This window comes from Lepidothrix coronata, unplaced genomic scaffold (genome assembly GCF_001604755.1).
Source record: "Lepidothrix coronata isolate B3197 unplaced genomic scaffold, Lepidothrix_coronata-1.0 Scaffold90, whole genome shotgun sequence".
NCBI lineage: Eukaryota > Metazoa > Chordata > Aves > Passeriformes > Pipridae > Lepidothrix > Lepidothrix coronata.
Genome location: NW_016690270.1, coordinates 1,006,525 through 1,020,870, shown reverse-complemented (window position 1 = coordinate 1,020,870; position 14,346 = coordinate 1,006,525). Strand labels below are relative to the sequence as shown.

General features: G+C 52.7%; 1 protein-coding gene across 3 annotated transcripts in view; it reads left to right on the top strand.

The window, feature by feature from the left end:
- Window positions 1-12,763, top strand: part of LGR6 (leucine rich repeat containing G protein-coupled receptor 6) — a 134,800-nt gene extending 122,037 nt beyond the window's left edge. For all 3 annotated transcript variants that reach the window (XM_017821487.1, XM_017821486.1, XM_017821488.1), the window contains 4 exons: window positions 434-559; window positions 3,074-3,234; window positions 8,790-8,870; window positions 10,115-12,763. In XM_017821487.1, coding sequence (XP_017676976.1) covers window positions 434-559; window positions 3,074-3,234; window positions 8,790-8,870; window positions 10,115-11,352 — 1,606 coding nt within the window. In that variant the 3' untranslated portion in view covers window positions 11,353-12,763. The remainder of the gene's footprint in view (window positions 1-433; window positions 560-3,073; window positions 3,235-8,789; window positions 8,871-10,114) is intronic.
- Window positions 12,764-14,346: the final 1,583 nt, after the last annotated feature.

Genomic DNA, 14,346 nt, shown 5'->3' with positions numbered 1-14,346 from the left:
TCATGATGCTTTCATACCTGCTTTAGATGTCTTTAGGGAAGATCAGCATGATGGACTGTTTCAGCAAGAGTCACTGCAGACCATCTGCGCTGGCTCTGGAGGGTCCTCAGTCCTCAGCCCCTCACTAAGACTTTGGGTGTTTTATGGGCTGGGATCTGCAGTCATACCCAAACTATCATGGAGTGTATGTGTACAGGGACAAAGATACCAGGCAGAGCTTTCAGCACAGGCACTACTCCCACCCTCTCATTCTCCCAGGGATTGCAATCTCAATCTGTTTATCTCCAGAGGTTTCTGGCTCCCGTGCAGCACCCAGCCCCATCTCAGCATCACATTGAGGGAGCAGTCGAGACAGGCAGCTGAGGGTTTGGCTGAGGTACCACTGGCAGCAGAACCCTGACCATGGTCTCCCTCTCTGCTTTCCCTTCACCAGGGACTTAACTGACAACCAGCTGGTCACGCTGCCTCTGGATGGCTTGGCTGGACTGACCCATCTGAAGCTCCAAGGCAACCCAGCTCTCTCTGAGCCCTTCACCAAGGAGAGCTTCCCCAAAATGAGGTACTTGGGGTGTTGGCTCTTTCACTTCTGGCACTCAGCACAGCCTGCATTTGCCTAAAGCACTCAGCTTCCTGCTCTCCTTGTCTCTCTCATGCTTTCTCCATCCTTCCAGGCCAATGGGTAGAGGAAGCTTCATCTGCTGCTAATGCATCTCATCTTTTAACAGCTTCCACAGGAGAGTGGTGCTGTGCTCCCCAGCCCATCACCCCCACCCCAAACACACACACACACAAACATGCAGCGAGCCCAGCTCAGGGCTCCTCTCAATGGAAAACATTCCCAGAAGCAGTCCTAGCTAATGACATCCAGGTTTCCTTCTGTAAACTCTGTTTGTGTGGCCGTGTCTTGTCTGCTATGGATTAATGAGGAGCCTGGAGGGGTCAAACTGAGCAAGATGAGGCTGTGAAAGGCTCGGAGCACAGTGCTGTGCTGCAGGCTCGGGCTCTCCTGACCCTCCTTTACAGGTGGGTCTCAGCCTGGCACCTGCCCTCAAGCTGAGGTGTCCGTGGTCCAAAGAACACAAATTCCCCTCAGGCAAAGTCATCTGTTCCTTGGGTCTCATGAGGAGTTCCCTTCAAGCCGAGTAGGCATAAATTGATGCTTCCACTCATCCAGTATGAGTTCCCAAGGCTGGAGCTTCTCCAGTTTAGGCGCCTAGTGATGGGACCATGGACCACTGCACCAACACTGGGATTAATAGCTCAGGTCTGAGGAAAAGTATGGAACTCTCACATCAGTCTACCTCAGCAGTGGTGTCTGAAGGGCTTTCTCTTCTGACTTTTTTGGCTCATCATAGCTGGGATGTACTGCACGACTGGTTTCCAAATGGCAGGGGATTCCAGAAGCTTTTGGAGGGTTTTCTACACCCAAGATCATAGAATCACAGAATGATCTGGGTTGAAACAAAACATTAAAGCTCATCTCATTCCAACCCCCTCTAATGGGCAGGGACACCTTCCTGTAGCCCAGGTTGCTCCAAGCCCTGTCCAACCTGGCCTTGGACACTTCCAGGGATGGGGCAGCCACAGCAACTCTGGGCAACCTCACCACCCTCACAGGAAAGAGTTTCTTCCCAATATCCCATCTAACCCTGCCCTCTGGCAGTGTGAAGCCATTCCCCCTTGTCCTGTCACTCCAGACCCTTGTCCCAAGTCCCTCTTCAGCTTCCTTGGAGCTCCTTTAGGCACTGGAAGGGTCTTTAAGATCTCTCCAGAGCATTCCCTTCTCCAGGTGAACACCCCCAGCTCTCCCAGCCTGTCTTTGGAGCAGAGGGACTCCAGCCCTCGGAGCATCTCCGTGGCCTCTCCAGACCCACTCCCTTGTGCAGGGTGGGTCAAGTTCAGCACTTCCAGGGTGTTTCTCCTCTAAACTAGTTCCATTGGCAGCTGTGGAGCTGGTTTGGATTTGTACCAGAGAAACTGAGCCTGCAGCAGTGGTTCACTGAACCATGCCAGGCGATGGACCCATTAACATTCCCTAAACTTTGGGGTACTGCCATTAAGTAGTCTTACTCTTGGGGCATATGTCTGGAGGAATCATCTGAGAACAATTCTTACCCTTCCTGGGAGGATCAGCACCTCCCTACCACCTTTCAATAATAGGCTCTAATTTGGAGCTTATAACAGGAAACAAGCTTGTATACAGAGTTTCCACAGCCTCATGGGGCTCAGGCAGAAATGTTTGGGAACATAAAACAAAAGCATATTTTTAGAATATAGAGTTTCACCATATTTACTGATCTTGTCAGAAGACCTTAATTGTCTGGAAAACCTGAGGTTCCTTTGCCTTCATCAGCAGTCTCCCTGACTTCCAGCAAAGCCAAAAATGCAGCTGCTGACAGACAGCCTGGTATTGTGTCCAGATGATGCTCAGCTGCTCTTGAATTAACCTTGTAATACATACTATAATTAGCAACTAACAGTTTGACTCTCAAGTCGAAATCAGACATATTCAAACAACTTGTTTCACTTGAGAGACCTGAGAAATCCCTTCTTGAGCTGGCAGGAGGGAGCCACGCTCCTGGAACTGAAGTTTGAAGGTGTCTTTCTGACCCTCAACAACAAGCAAGGGGAACCTTGCTTTTGGGAAGCTTCTCACCTCGAAGGAAAGAAAGGATGCCCAGCAAAACATGGCCTCGCGGTAAAAGCTGAAGGCTGTACATGTCTTGGGAAAGAGGGGCTAATTTAGTCTGGGGAAAACTGCAGACAGGTTTTTAGGAATGTCTTGATTTAGGAATGGTATTCTCCACTTCAGTACTGCTGCTCAAACCAGCAAAAGTGGGGCAGGGCAGAGATACCATGGGGTGCCTTGGGCACACACTCTGTCCTACGTGGAGTCCTTTGACACAGCACAGACCCTCGCCAGTGTAAAGGACTGGCACCAGACAGACCAGCCTTTGTCACATGTTGAACTGAGCAAAACTTTGTCACATGTTGAACTGAGCAAAAAGGGCAAAGCAATGGAGACTCAGGAGGGGAGGGGACACACCCTTAAGTTCTGCTCTCCCTCGTGCAGAGTCCTGGAGGTCCCATACGCCTACCAGTGCTGCGCCTATGGCAGCTGCAGCAGCTTCTTCAAGGTGTCCAGCCAATGGGAGGGAGAAGACACGACTCCTGAGGAGGAGGATCCCCACAAGAGGACCATGGAATTGTTTCCAGGTCACGCCGATAATCACTGTGAGTAAAGTGGGCTGAGCAGTGATCAGTACACAGGCAGGGCTGTGAGCTTGGATGCAGTCCTGCATCTGCAGGAGTGCTCCCACCGCCAGCCATGGAGTGACACCTGCCCCAGGGAAGGCAGACCGAGCCTTCTCCAATGCAGGTGGCCAATTGCTGTGAATGGGCTTCAGCTGGTGACCCTGTAGGGGAAAAAAAGCTGATCTGGCACATCCAAACCTTCGCAGGGTAACCAAAGGACCTGGCAGTCCCCCACAGCACAGACACATTTGCCAATTTGTCCTTGCTGGCTGTGGAGGGAGGCTGCCCAAGGCACTGGAAGGTGGCTGAGGCTACCTGGGGCAACTTCTGGGCTTGGCTGTCGGACTTTTGGGCAGTATGGAGCCTTTGGCAGGACATCAGTATTTCTCTTTACAACATCTAGGGGAAGGGCTTCAGGATTAATCCAAGTAATAGAACGAAGTCAAAGACCTGGAGTGTGCAGCTGGCTGGAGGTAGGGAGACCTGTGTATGTGCTACTTTTGGGCACATCCCCTGATGCTACAGCAAAGGTCCGGGTTAGGTATGACAACAGGACACATTTGGGGAACACAATGAGCTCAGTACAGGGGCTGGCTGAAGCAGGGCAGAAAGGCCTCCAGAGTTGAGCAGAACTTTCTGTCCAAGAGTCAATTTATTCTGTGCTCCAAAGCTCAGTACTGCACAGACCTCCATGAAGCCAGTTCCAGGAGGCCAGCAGAGGACAGTGCAAGGCACACCTGCACTCACAGCCCCACAGCACAGCAGCAGCTCCAGCACAAAGCTGGTGTGATCCTGCTGCAAGGGAAGCTCAGAATAACGTGAAGAAAAGCATGAGCCCCTTTGCTTCCTTCCTCTGTAACTGCTGGAGAGTGGAAACAGCATTTCAGAACACAGCTTGGATGCTGCATTTGTTTATATGTTTGTGTAAATACAGTGGCTACAGTGCATTTCTGAGGTCTGAGAGGGCTGAGACCCTGGAGAGCCCCTGATTCACTGAGCACCCAGCCATAGCCAGGGGCTCTGCTGTCTCCTCCCACATCCTGAGCAGGCAGGACTGGATGTGGAGACAGATATTGATCCAGAGCTGTTGGACTCTGTGTTACAGGCAGGATGACCAAGACCCTTTATGACACAGCCAGCGGGTGACTCACCAGCCCCCTGTTCTGCTCCTGCCCTGATCCTTCACAGACTAAGGCTTTAGACATGTAAAAAGTCCAGCCAGGGGGTAGCAAGTGTGGTTCCTACTGGCCTGATGTGGCTCTGGGAAGCGTGGTAGACTTGGTGGTAACACTGGGCAGACAGACAGAGGAGCCATATGTCATGGTCATTGCTGCAGGAATTTCTTCTCGGCCGGGTCAGTTTTTCCATCATTAATGCAGCCCATGCTGTAACAGTCCTGGTGCAGATGGCTGTGGGGGTTGCCCAGCAAATTACAGCATCTGTGAAAAGATCTGTTTTGTGAACAGAGCCCACAGCACTGCTCACAGACCTGCTCTTGCTGGGTACCAAAGCCTTTGATGTCCCAAAGGATGCTCTCTCCTGGCCCTGTCAGCAGACCAAAACCTACCACAGGCTCCCAGGCCTCCAAGCCAGTCTCAGCCTCACGGATGGTGTGTTCATGAGCTTTTGGGACCGGAGGGGAATGTTGACTGTTTCTAAAATGTGCCAGATGAGACTATTAGCAGCTTGTAAAGGCTCCCATTTTCAGATGTTAAAGCACTGGATTTGTCTTGAAATACTAAAGCACACAGGTGCGAGTGTGACATGCACAAGAACATGTTCCTATGATGTGCAGCTTCTGCAGATGACCCTCTGCACCACTCAGCAACTGGGTCTGCTCTTGGTCATGAGGGGTTTGTGGTATTGCTGTTTTACTTAGTTAATCATTTCTTTATTTCTGTTCCCAGTTCTTTCTCTCTGATGGCCACTGGTGGTATTTAGCTGGGTTATATGAACCTTGTAACACTTCCTCATTAAAAAGGACAAAAGCTCCCAAACATTCCTTTCACGCAAGAGGGAAAGTGGTCTAGTTAAGAGAAAATAACTTGTGGCTCTGTCCTGGCAATGTACAGCCACGCTCATCAGGGCACTCAGATGCTCTGGGAGAACTTGTGAGAGGGACAGGCACTGCTTCCAGCCAGCCCTTTGCTCTCAGCCTTGTGCAGCACTTCCAGGCCTTCCCAAAGGGGTCCACAGAACCTCACAGTTGGTGGTGAAAGGCAGCCTGTCCCAGGCAGCCATTAGGGACAAGAAATGGATCCCCAATGGCACATCCCTGCTCCAGCAGCCAGGCAGTGGCTCCTGCCTCCTGTCCTGCTCCTGCATCCAGCACTCAACCCTCAGCCAAGCCCAGCACCCAAGGGTCCATCCCACTCCAGCCACAGAGCAGGGCCATCTCAGCTCTCTCTCATCCTCCCAGGGCCCCAGATGCCTGGGCACCCACCAGACAACCACCCAAGTGTGTCCATTCACATCTGATTAATGGCCACCTGAGGTCCAAAGTAGTGTGGTCAGTGAATGACTCATCACTCTGTTACCTTGTGACAACAGATTTTTAAGGTCCCATTTCCAACATTTTTGGTGCTTGGGATATCATAGAATTGTAGAATGGTTTGGGTTGGAATGGACCTTAAAGCTCATCTCGTTCCAATCCCCTGCCATGGGCAGGGACACCTTCCTCTAGACCAGGTTGCTCCAAGCCCTGTCCAACCTGGCCTTGGACACTTCCAGGGATGGGGCAGCCACAGCTTCTCCGGGCAACCTGTGCCAGGCCCTCATCCCCATAGGGAAGGATTTCTTCCTAATATCACATCTAACCCTGCCCTCTGGCAGTGGGAAGCCATTCCCCCTTGTCCTGTCACTCCAGACCCTTGTCCAAAGTTCCTCTCCAGCTTCCTTGAAGCTCCTTTAGGCACTGGAAGGGTCTCTAGGGTCTCCCTGGAGCCTTCTCTTCTCCAGGCTGGACAATCCCAACTGTCTCAGCCTCCTTGGATTCCAGTTGGCAGTGTTTGGCAGACACCCCCTGCCCCAAGTCTGTCCCCTGTGGCTGGGCAGGAGCCCAAAGGTGACTCGGGGTCCTGTCACACAGGACATCCCCCACCAAACCCTGGCATCTCCCAACACTGGGATATGCAGAGGGAGGGCAGGAAAAGTGCAAATGCTACCATGGGGCACTTCCATCACCCTCCCAGCACCTCCCTTGGGGACCACTGGTTTGAGGGTAGAAAGGGGCGAATTCACTTACAAGCATGTGTTTGCAATAATGGAACAGAGCTTTGGAAAGCGAAAAGAGAGCACACGTGGACAGTTATCCTTGGCAATAAGGACACTGCTTTCCCCAGCCCAGCACCTCCAATAACTTGTAAAGTTACTGAGGAACTTCTGCAACCGCCTCGCAAACCGTGGAGGGTCCTTAGAGCTACACTTTTCCTGCTTCTGTCATTTCAGAAGGCTACTCGAGTCCCAAAAAAGCACCTACCGAGGCCCCTTCTCCAGCAATTCTTCTCCTCTTCCTCCCACTTTGCTTTTGGTACAGCCACTTTGTTTTCCATGGAAAGGGCACTACTGGCAAGGTGGGGTTTTTCCATAAAACTTCAGAAAGTGAAGGTGCCTTAGCAAAATTCAAATAAACAGCAGCTTCTTCCAAACCAATGCAGTCTGCCTTGCTCTGACACAACAGCCATTTTCCTTTCTCCACAGTTCCCAGGCTGGAGAAATACTGGTTTCCAGCAGAGAGGTACATTTTTCACTTTTAATCTTGCTGTGCTGTCTAAGGATTGCTTTGCGATTCCCAAAAGGCTCAGTAGTCCAGGCAAAACAAAAGATCTTCCTTCACTTCATGAAAATGTTTAACCTGGGCTTAAACCCAGCCCTTTGAGGAGAAAAGGGATGGGGCAGGTTACACTTTCCCAAGGGTTGGGTCTCATCAGGGCACAGAAAGTGCAAGTCTGTGTCTGTGTTATTTGGGTATCGTGACTGCACATCACAGCCTCCGCACTGTGGCTGGAAAAGACACTGGAGATTTATAAGACTATAAAATACAAGGATGAAATATTTTTCCATCCCACTGTGAGTGTTTCCTTGCCAGGCTCCAAAGCAGCAGTAATATTTCAACTCTCATACAGACAGATTTTAAAAAATGGCTTTTTTTCCAAAGCTCCCTGAAGCCGAGAAAGCCACAAAGCTTGTCAGGAGGCACTAAAGATAGCACGTTATTTGTCACCATTCTTTAATCAAGTAATCCCAGTCACATTTTCAAACACGGGCAGGGAGCAGAGCTCATGAGAGACACCACTTCTAAACAGATTAGACAAGTAAACCCCACTCAGTTCATCTGCATCTTCAGCACTGTGGAAACTCACCTTCCTGGCCAGTGTCTGAGCTGCCAGGTGCCCACCAGCATCAGTCCATTCATCCAAGGGGAAGTTCATCCCACAGCCACAGATCCAGCTCCCTGGCTACCAGGCTGCAGCAAGCAGAAAACCACATCCTTTCCCTTTCCTCCTGCTGGCAGAAAACCCTCCAAAGATCCCCACTGGGAGCTGAAGGCCGTGCTGGTGCCGTGGGTGGGGACAGGGCAGCGGGACAGCAGCTGTCCTCACTGTGTCCCAGTGCTATCAGTCAGCAGGAGTTTGGGAAGAGGAACAAGGAACAAAGCAGAAAATCACGTCTGGGATTAGATTGAGAGGATGCCATTTGCCTTGGTGATGTCCTACACTGAAAACGTGGCTGAGGCCTCAGCCCCATTCCCTTCCAGAAGCTTCTCTTTCAGTCAGGGGGTCTCTGCCTGAGCCTCAGTGAGCCCAAGCCTGGCTCAGGGTGCAGCTGCCAGTGCTGGCCCAGGGCTCTGCAGTCTGGCTGCACAAACCCCACGAATGCAGAGGCTGCAGCCACGGGCAACCAGCCTGCCTTCAGCAAATCCTGGGAACTTCCATGGCTAAAACAGGGCGCCACAGTCCCAAGAATTCACACGACATAAAGTTAAGCAACAAATGTTGGGTTCCCTTGTCTGTTTGCCGCTGAGCTGTTTGGTGGTGGTGGATGCTGATGAAGAATTTGTTCTGCAAGAAGAGGCTAATGGCTCCTCTGAACAAAGCCCCAGAATCCCTGTTGATGAACACACTGGACAAGCCCTGCCCAGAAAGCTCCCATGGAGCTGATGTATTTGAAGGCTTTGTGTTCTGTAACCACATAAGCTAGAGTATTTATTTACTTTTAATAACACTTGCTGGGAGGAGGGAACCACAGTCACACAGATCTGGGAGCTGGGGCTCTTACACTTCAAATGTTGGGAGCAACCTAAAAACAGAGGGGTTGGCTACACTGCAACCCACCAACGTTTACAAGACCTTCTCCCTCTACACCAGTGACTGCAGGGGACAAACTGGACACCAGCAGCTACTTTGAACTTGTGGGCTAGGAACTGGCTGGGAAGGTCTGTGTGGAGGACAGGCAGTGGGAAAAGCTCCTGGCCCAGTTAACCCTGAAGGTGCTCGTTCCTCTCTGAGCACCATTTCTTGTTCTTTTCTCCCCAGATGACCTAGATGCAGACGACCTTCAGCTGGACCTTGAGGAATCAAAGCTTCACCCCACTATTCAGTGCACGCCAAGCCCCGGTGAGCAGCCAGGGAAACCCCTTGAACAGAGCTGGAATCCTTTGAGCTTCTCTAAATCCCCAGGATCCCCCACGACCTTTCAGATCAGAAGCCTAGTTAAGCTTTGGCCAAACTGGGGACAGGTGAGGAGCTTCCTTCTCCCAGCTGGATGCAGCTGCCCTCCCTGAGGAGGGGACGAGGTCAGGGTATGCCTGATAGGAATCCCAGGTGTCACCAGCTCCTCCATCCACTGACCTGCTGCACTCTGGCTCTCCAGAAGTCCCTGCTCCCTTGCATGACTTAGACTTTGTCTCAGCCAGCCCAGAACATTGCATGGCAAGACCTTGTCCTTGATTTCCTGATCATACCTGCAGCACTGCAGACTGTAGGGTACTTTGCTCTGTTTTCCTGAGGAAAGGAGAGCAGGGAGATGCTGGACTGCACCCAGTCACGTTCTCCTGACTCCCATCACAAACACACCAGTGGGCACATGAGGTCGGGACTCTGATTTTGTCCTGATTTTGTCCCCGTTCATGGTTCAGTGCGGTCCTACACAAGCACAGCTGGAGGCTGGTTCCAGCCAGCCAGCTGTGGGACACTGGCAGGGACAGAGTTTTCACCAATTGTCCCACTGAGTTTGTTGCAAAAGAGACATGAAGGAACAAGATTATAGCTGAGGGCATGTCCTGCTGCCTGGGAACAAAGGTGCTGGTGCTCTGAGCTTTATCCCCTTTGAGATGAGCAAGATTTCTCCATTTCCTCTAATTTTGTTTGCTCTGCACCACCTAAAACTTCTGCCATCCTGTTTTTGTTTTTGCTGAGCCCCTCACTATAACATCCCAATCCCTCCCAGGCAACCTCACACATCTCCACAGCACTAACTCCCTGATCCCAGGGGGTACATGAGAAGGAGCAGGTAATGGCAGAGGGGCCCAAATGCCAGGCTGACACCAGGAGTGTCAGTGAGTCTGGAGTCATGACCTATTTTGTGTTTTAGGAGCTCACACTTCACTTTGACCTCTCCCTGCACCTTGTTTCTGCCCCAGACAAGATCTGAGAGGATGCCAGAGGCTCCCCAGTGTGGGGACGGGAGGGAGAGAGCCAAGAGGCAGCTGCAGAAGGGAGCAGACAATTCTCCTTGCCAGCCCTCAGCACTCGTGGAGCTGGTGGGGCCAGGAGGGGGCTGGGACCTGGCCACTGCCCCGAGCAGCACCATTGGAACCAAGTGGTGTCTGCTGGGTATAACTTTGGGGTTTGTCTTCCAGGTCCCTTCAAGCCTTGTGATCACCTGTTTGAGAGCTGGATCATCCGCCTGGGAGTTTGGGTCATCGTCCTGGTCTCAGTGCTCTGCAACGGCCTGGTCATTCTGGCTGTCTTTGCCTCCCCCAGCTACCTCTCTCCTGTTAAGTTCGTCATTGGCTCCATAGCTGGGGCCAACATGCTGACCGGCATCTCCTGCAGCATGATGGCCCTCGTTGACGCCCTCACCTACGGCCACTTCGCCAAATACGGCGCCAGATGGGAGACGGGCGCGGGCTGCAGGGTGACGGGGTTCCTGTCCGTGTTTGCCTCCCAGGCTGCCATCTTCCTGCTGACCTTGGCTGCTGTGCACTGCAGCATCTCAGCCTCCTGCGTGCGGGGCTACGGAAAATCACCCTCCCTAGGCAAGGTCAAGGCTGCTGCCTGTTGCTGCCTGTTTCTGTCCGCTGTGGCTGCCGTTCTGCCTCTCTTCTCCATTGGAGAATATGGAGCATCCCCTCTCTGCCTCCCACATCCCATCCCAGATGGGAAACCTGCCACCCTGGGCTTCACTGTGGCCTTGGTGATGACAAACATGCTCTGCTTCCTGACTATCACCGGCACCTACATCCGACTCTACTGCAACCTGCTGAAGGGGGAGTTCGGCGCTGTCTGGGACTGCGCCATGGTTAAGCATGTGGCCTGGCTGATCTTCACCAACTGCCTCCTCTACTGCCCAGTGGCCTTCCTCACCTTCTCCTCTACCCTCAACCTCTTCCTTATCACCCCAGAGGTCATCAAATCCGTCCTTCTTGTGGTCCTGCCCCTGCCTGCCTGCCTCAACCCCTTGCTCTACCTGCTCTTCAACCCCCACTTCAGAGATGACTTCCGCCTGCTGAGGCAGAAGGGGCAGGACAAGGGGAGCTTCCCCCAGTCCTGCGGGGCTGATGACATGGAGAAAAGTTCCTATGACTCCACACAGGCTCTGGTGAGCTTTTCTGACATCGACCACATGTTTGAGACACCTGATTCCCTGGGAGTGCGCCCCATCCTTGACAGCTACAGCTTCCCCTCCATGACGCTCATCCCCTGCCAGCAAAGAGTGGGCACCAGGGGGAAGGAGAGGGGCTTCTCTGAGCGTTGTCCCTGCCTCAATGACAGTGAGGTACTGATCACTTCAGAGAGCCGAGACCCATCCAGCAGCAGCCTCCGGATAACCTTCTTCCCCTCCCCGCCCACAACACCCTACACGTCTCACTTATAACCCTCCTCGTGCGGAACAGCCCCACAGCCCACGCCGAGGGCCAGCCCCAGCGCCGGGGAGCCAGCGAGGTGACACAGGCTGCTCCCTGTAAAGTACCAGTACAACCTGTCTACCCTCAACCCCATCATACCTGCCTGGGCAACAGGCACCACTCTGCCAGCTGCCCCTCGCTTGGAAGGGCTCTGACTGAGCTCCAGACACTCAGGGCTGGCCATGGGAGGAGATAACCCCTGCCTGTGTCACTCCTGCTGGGAACCGCCTGGGAGAGAGCTCCACCAGCTCAGGAAGTGGGTCAGGGAGACCCCCCCTCCTCCTCCTCGTCCTGCAGCATCGCCAGCCAGGAGGAGCCTGCAGTGAGGCCAAGTGTGTCTTCTGAGGCAGAGACATCTTAGCAAAAGCCATTGCTCTGTGGCAACACATGGAAATGTCCGACTGCGGTGACACGGCCACCCACAGGGACCTCAGACCTTGTCCTCCAGGGTTCTCTGCAGGTCCCACACACCCCTGGAAATGGGCTGGTGTCTGCCCCATGCCATCAACTGGAAGAGCAGAAGTGGGTTAAAAGCAGCATATCCACGTGTGCACCTAAGGTTTGGACTGCCTCTATTTTTGGGAGTCTCCACTCATTCACTGGGAGCCTCATGGGTTGGGCAGGACCCTCACTTGCAGCAGATACCAGGAGCTGGGGATGCTCAGCCCATCTTTCAATCTGACCTACAGTGTCTCACAAGGGGTCTCTGAAACCCACAGCAGCCAAACCCAAACAGTTTCCCGGAAAAACCCACATGCTGTGCCTGTGGTCACTCAGCAGCACCCAGCCAAGGCACCCTGGGGCACACCGGGCTCCCTCTGTCCCCGCTTCACACACCACAGCACAGCTGGGGGGGCACTCCTGTCTGTAGTCACCTGGTTCCTGCTCAGATGTGGTGAAAATGGGGTCTGGCTCCCTCACTGCCCCCAGACCTCCTTTCTGGAAGAGGCTGCTGGTTCTGGATACATGTCCCAGACACAGCACAGCTGTTTCGGGGACTGCACTTGCCTTCTCCTATTTTAAGGCCAGGCAGCTTGTATAGAAGGAGGGAACAGAAATCAGCATTGTGGGATGATGGCATCAGGAGGACATAGGCCATTGGGAACAGCCTCAAATTCACTCCCTGCAGCTCAGGGATCTCCCAGATCCATCCTCTCCATCACAAACCCTCCCAGTGCCACCCGGCGCAGCAGGGAGCCCCACGGTCAGAGCTCAGGCCCTGGGCAAAGCTTTGGTTCTGCTGACGTTACTGCAGCTGTTTGTCACTCATTCTTGTGAGATAATAAATGAGCCTCGTTGCTGACCAGTGGCTGGTTTCTGTCCTCTTGCATGTGAGGAGCACCTTGGTGGTTCTGTGGGCAGCTGCCTCTCCCAGCCCAGCTGGGCTGCGGTGCCTCGGGTGCTGTCTGGGTGCAGGGAAATTGCCTTGTGTCCACATGAGCTAGCACCATCCTCCCCACCCTTCTTCTCCAGAGGGAAGAGCCAAATCACCCACCTTTATGCAACAGAACTGCACCAGCAGGGTCCCTCTCCAGATCCTATGGACCAGAGGGTACCTGCTGTACCCCATGATCTGCTGCTCAGGGGTTTGAGTTCACGAGCAGGACAGAGTCTGCTGCATGGAAGTTTAAGGACATCATATAACAGGGTCTCCCATGCAAAGCCACACTACCCAGACAGAGCCTGGCTCTCCTTCCCTCCTCTGCAGATGAGCCATGTAGTCTTTTCTCAAGAAGAAAAACTTGAGAGATCAGCAGAAAATCAGAGGAAAGGGATCCAAGGATTAGAGAAGAGGGTGGGAATCCCAAATGTAGTGACAAAATCCAAAGCTTTGCTATGGTCTTTAGGTGGGAATTGTGAAAAACATGGCCTGTTGTGAGACTTGAATCCTGATCCAGACTTGTAATATGCTACAGATGCTCAAAATCCGTTCTCATGTTTGGCTCATTAAAAACACTGAGCCATTTTCTTCCATGTTCTTAGGGCTGCTCATGTGCACAGGACTGGGAAAGACTCATCCTAGGTCAATTCTCTTCTGAATGCTCCTTCATAAGTGGGATCAACCTGTTGGAGCAAGTCAGGGGAGGGCTTCCAAGTTCATTAGAGAGATGGAGCACCTCTCCTGCAGGGAAAGGCTGAGACAACTGGGATTGTTCAGCCTGGAGAAGAGAAGGCTCCAGGGTGACTTACTGAGGCCTTTCAGTACCTTAAGGGGCCTGGAGTGACAGGACAAGGGGGAGTGGCTTCCCACTGCCAAAGAGTAGATTTGATTAGATATTGGGGAAAAATTCTTCCCTGTGAGAGTGGGGAGGCCCTGGCACAGGTTGCCCAGAGAAGCTGTGGCTGCCCCATCCCTGGAAGTGTCCAAGGCCAGGTTGGACGGGGCTTGGAGCAACCTGGGCTAGTGGAAGATGTCCCTGCCCATGGCAGGGGGTGGAATGAGATGAGCTTTAAGGTCCCTTCCAACCCAGGCCATTCTATGATTCTGTGATCCCCAGCATAAACCCGAATTCCCTAGCACATATCCCTACTCCATAAGGAAAGCTCTAATTAGAAGAGACTCTAAAATAAAACCCACTGTCATTGACACAATGAGCATCATTACAAGTCACAGTCCCTTGCTTAACTGAGCACAAGCTTGTCGAGGAGCAGGAGTGAAACTTGTTCCCTCTGCTCCCCCAAGGCCACAGGAGCCCATCGGAGACCAATTTAGAGCAAACACACCCTGAAGCTCTCTCTGAGATGTGTTCCTTGCAGGATTACTCAGGGGAAAGGAGGGAGCATAAACACAGAGCATGTTCTGTGCTCACCAAAGAGGTGCCTGAGAAACAGTAAAAGTTTATGGATCTGTAGAGGTGCAGGAAACAGAAACCAGCATCCTCCCATTGCCGCTGCAGGCCATAAATCCAAAGTACAAACTCTCTGGCAAATGTTCATTAAAGTGCCTTTCACCACATCTCTAA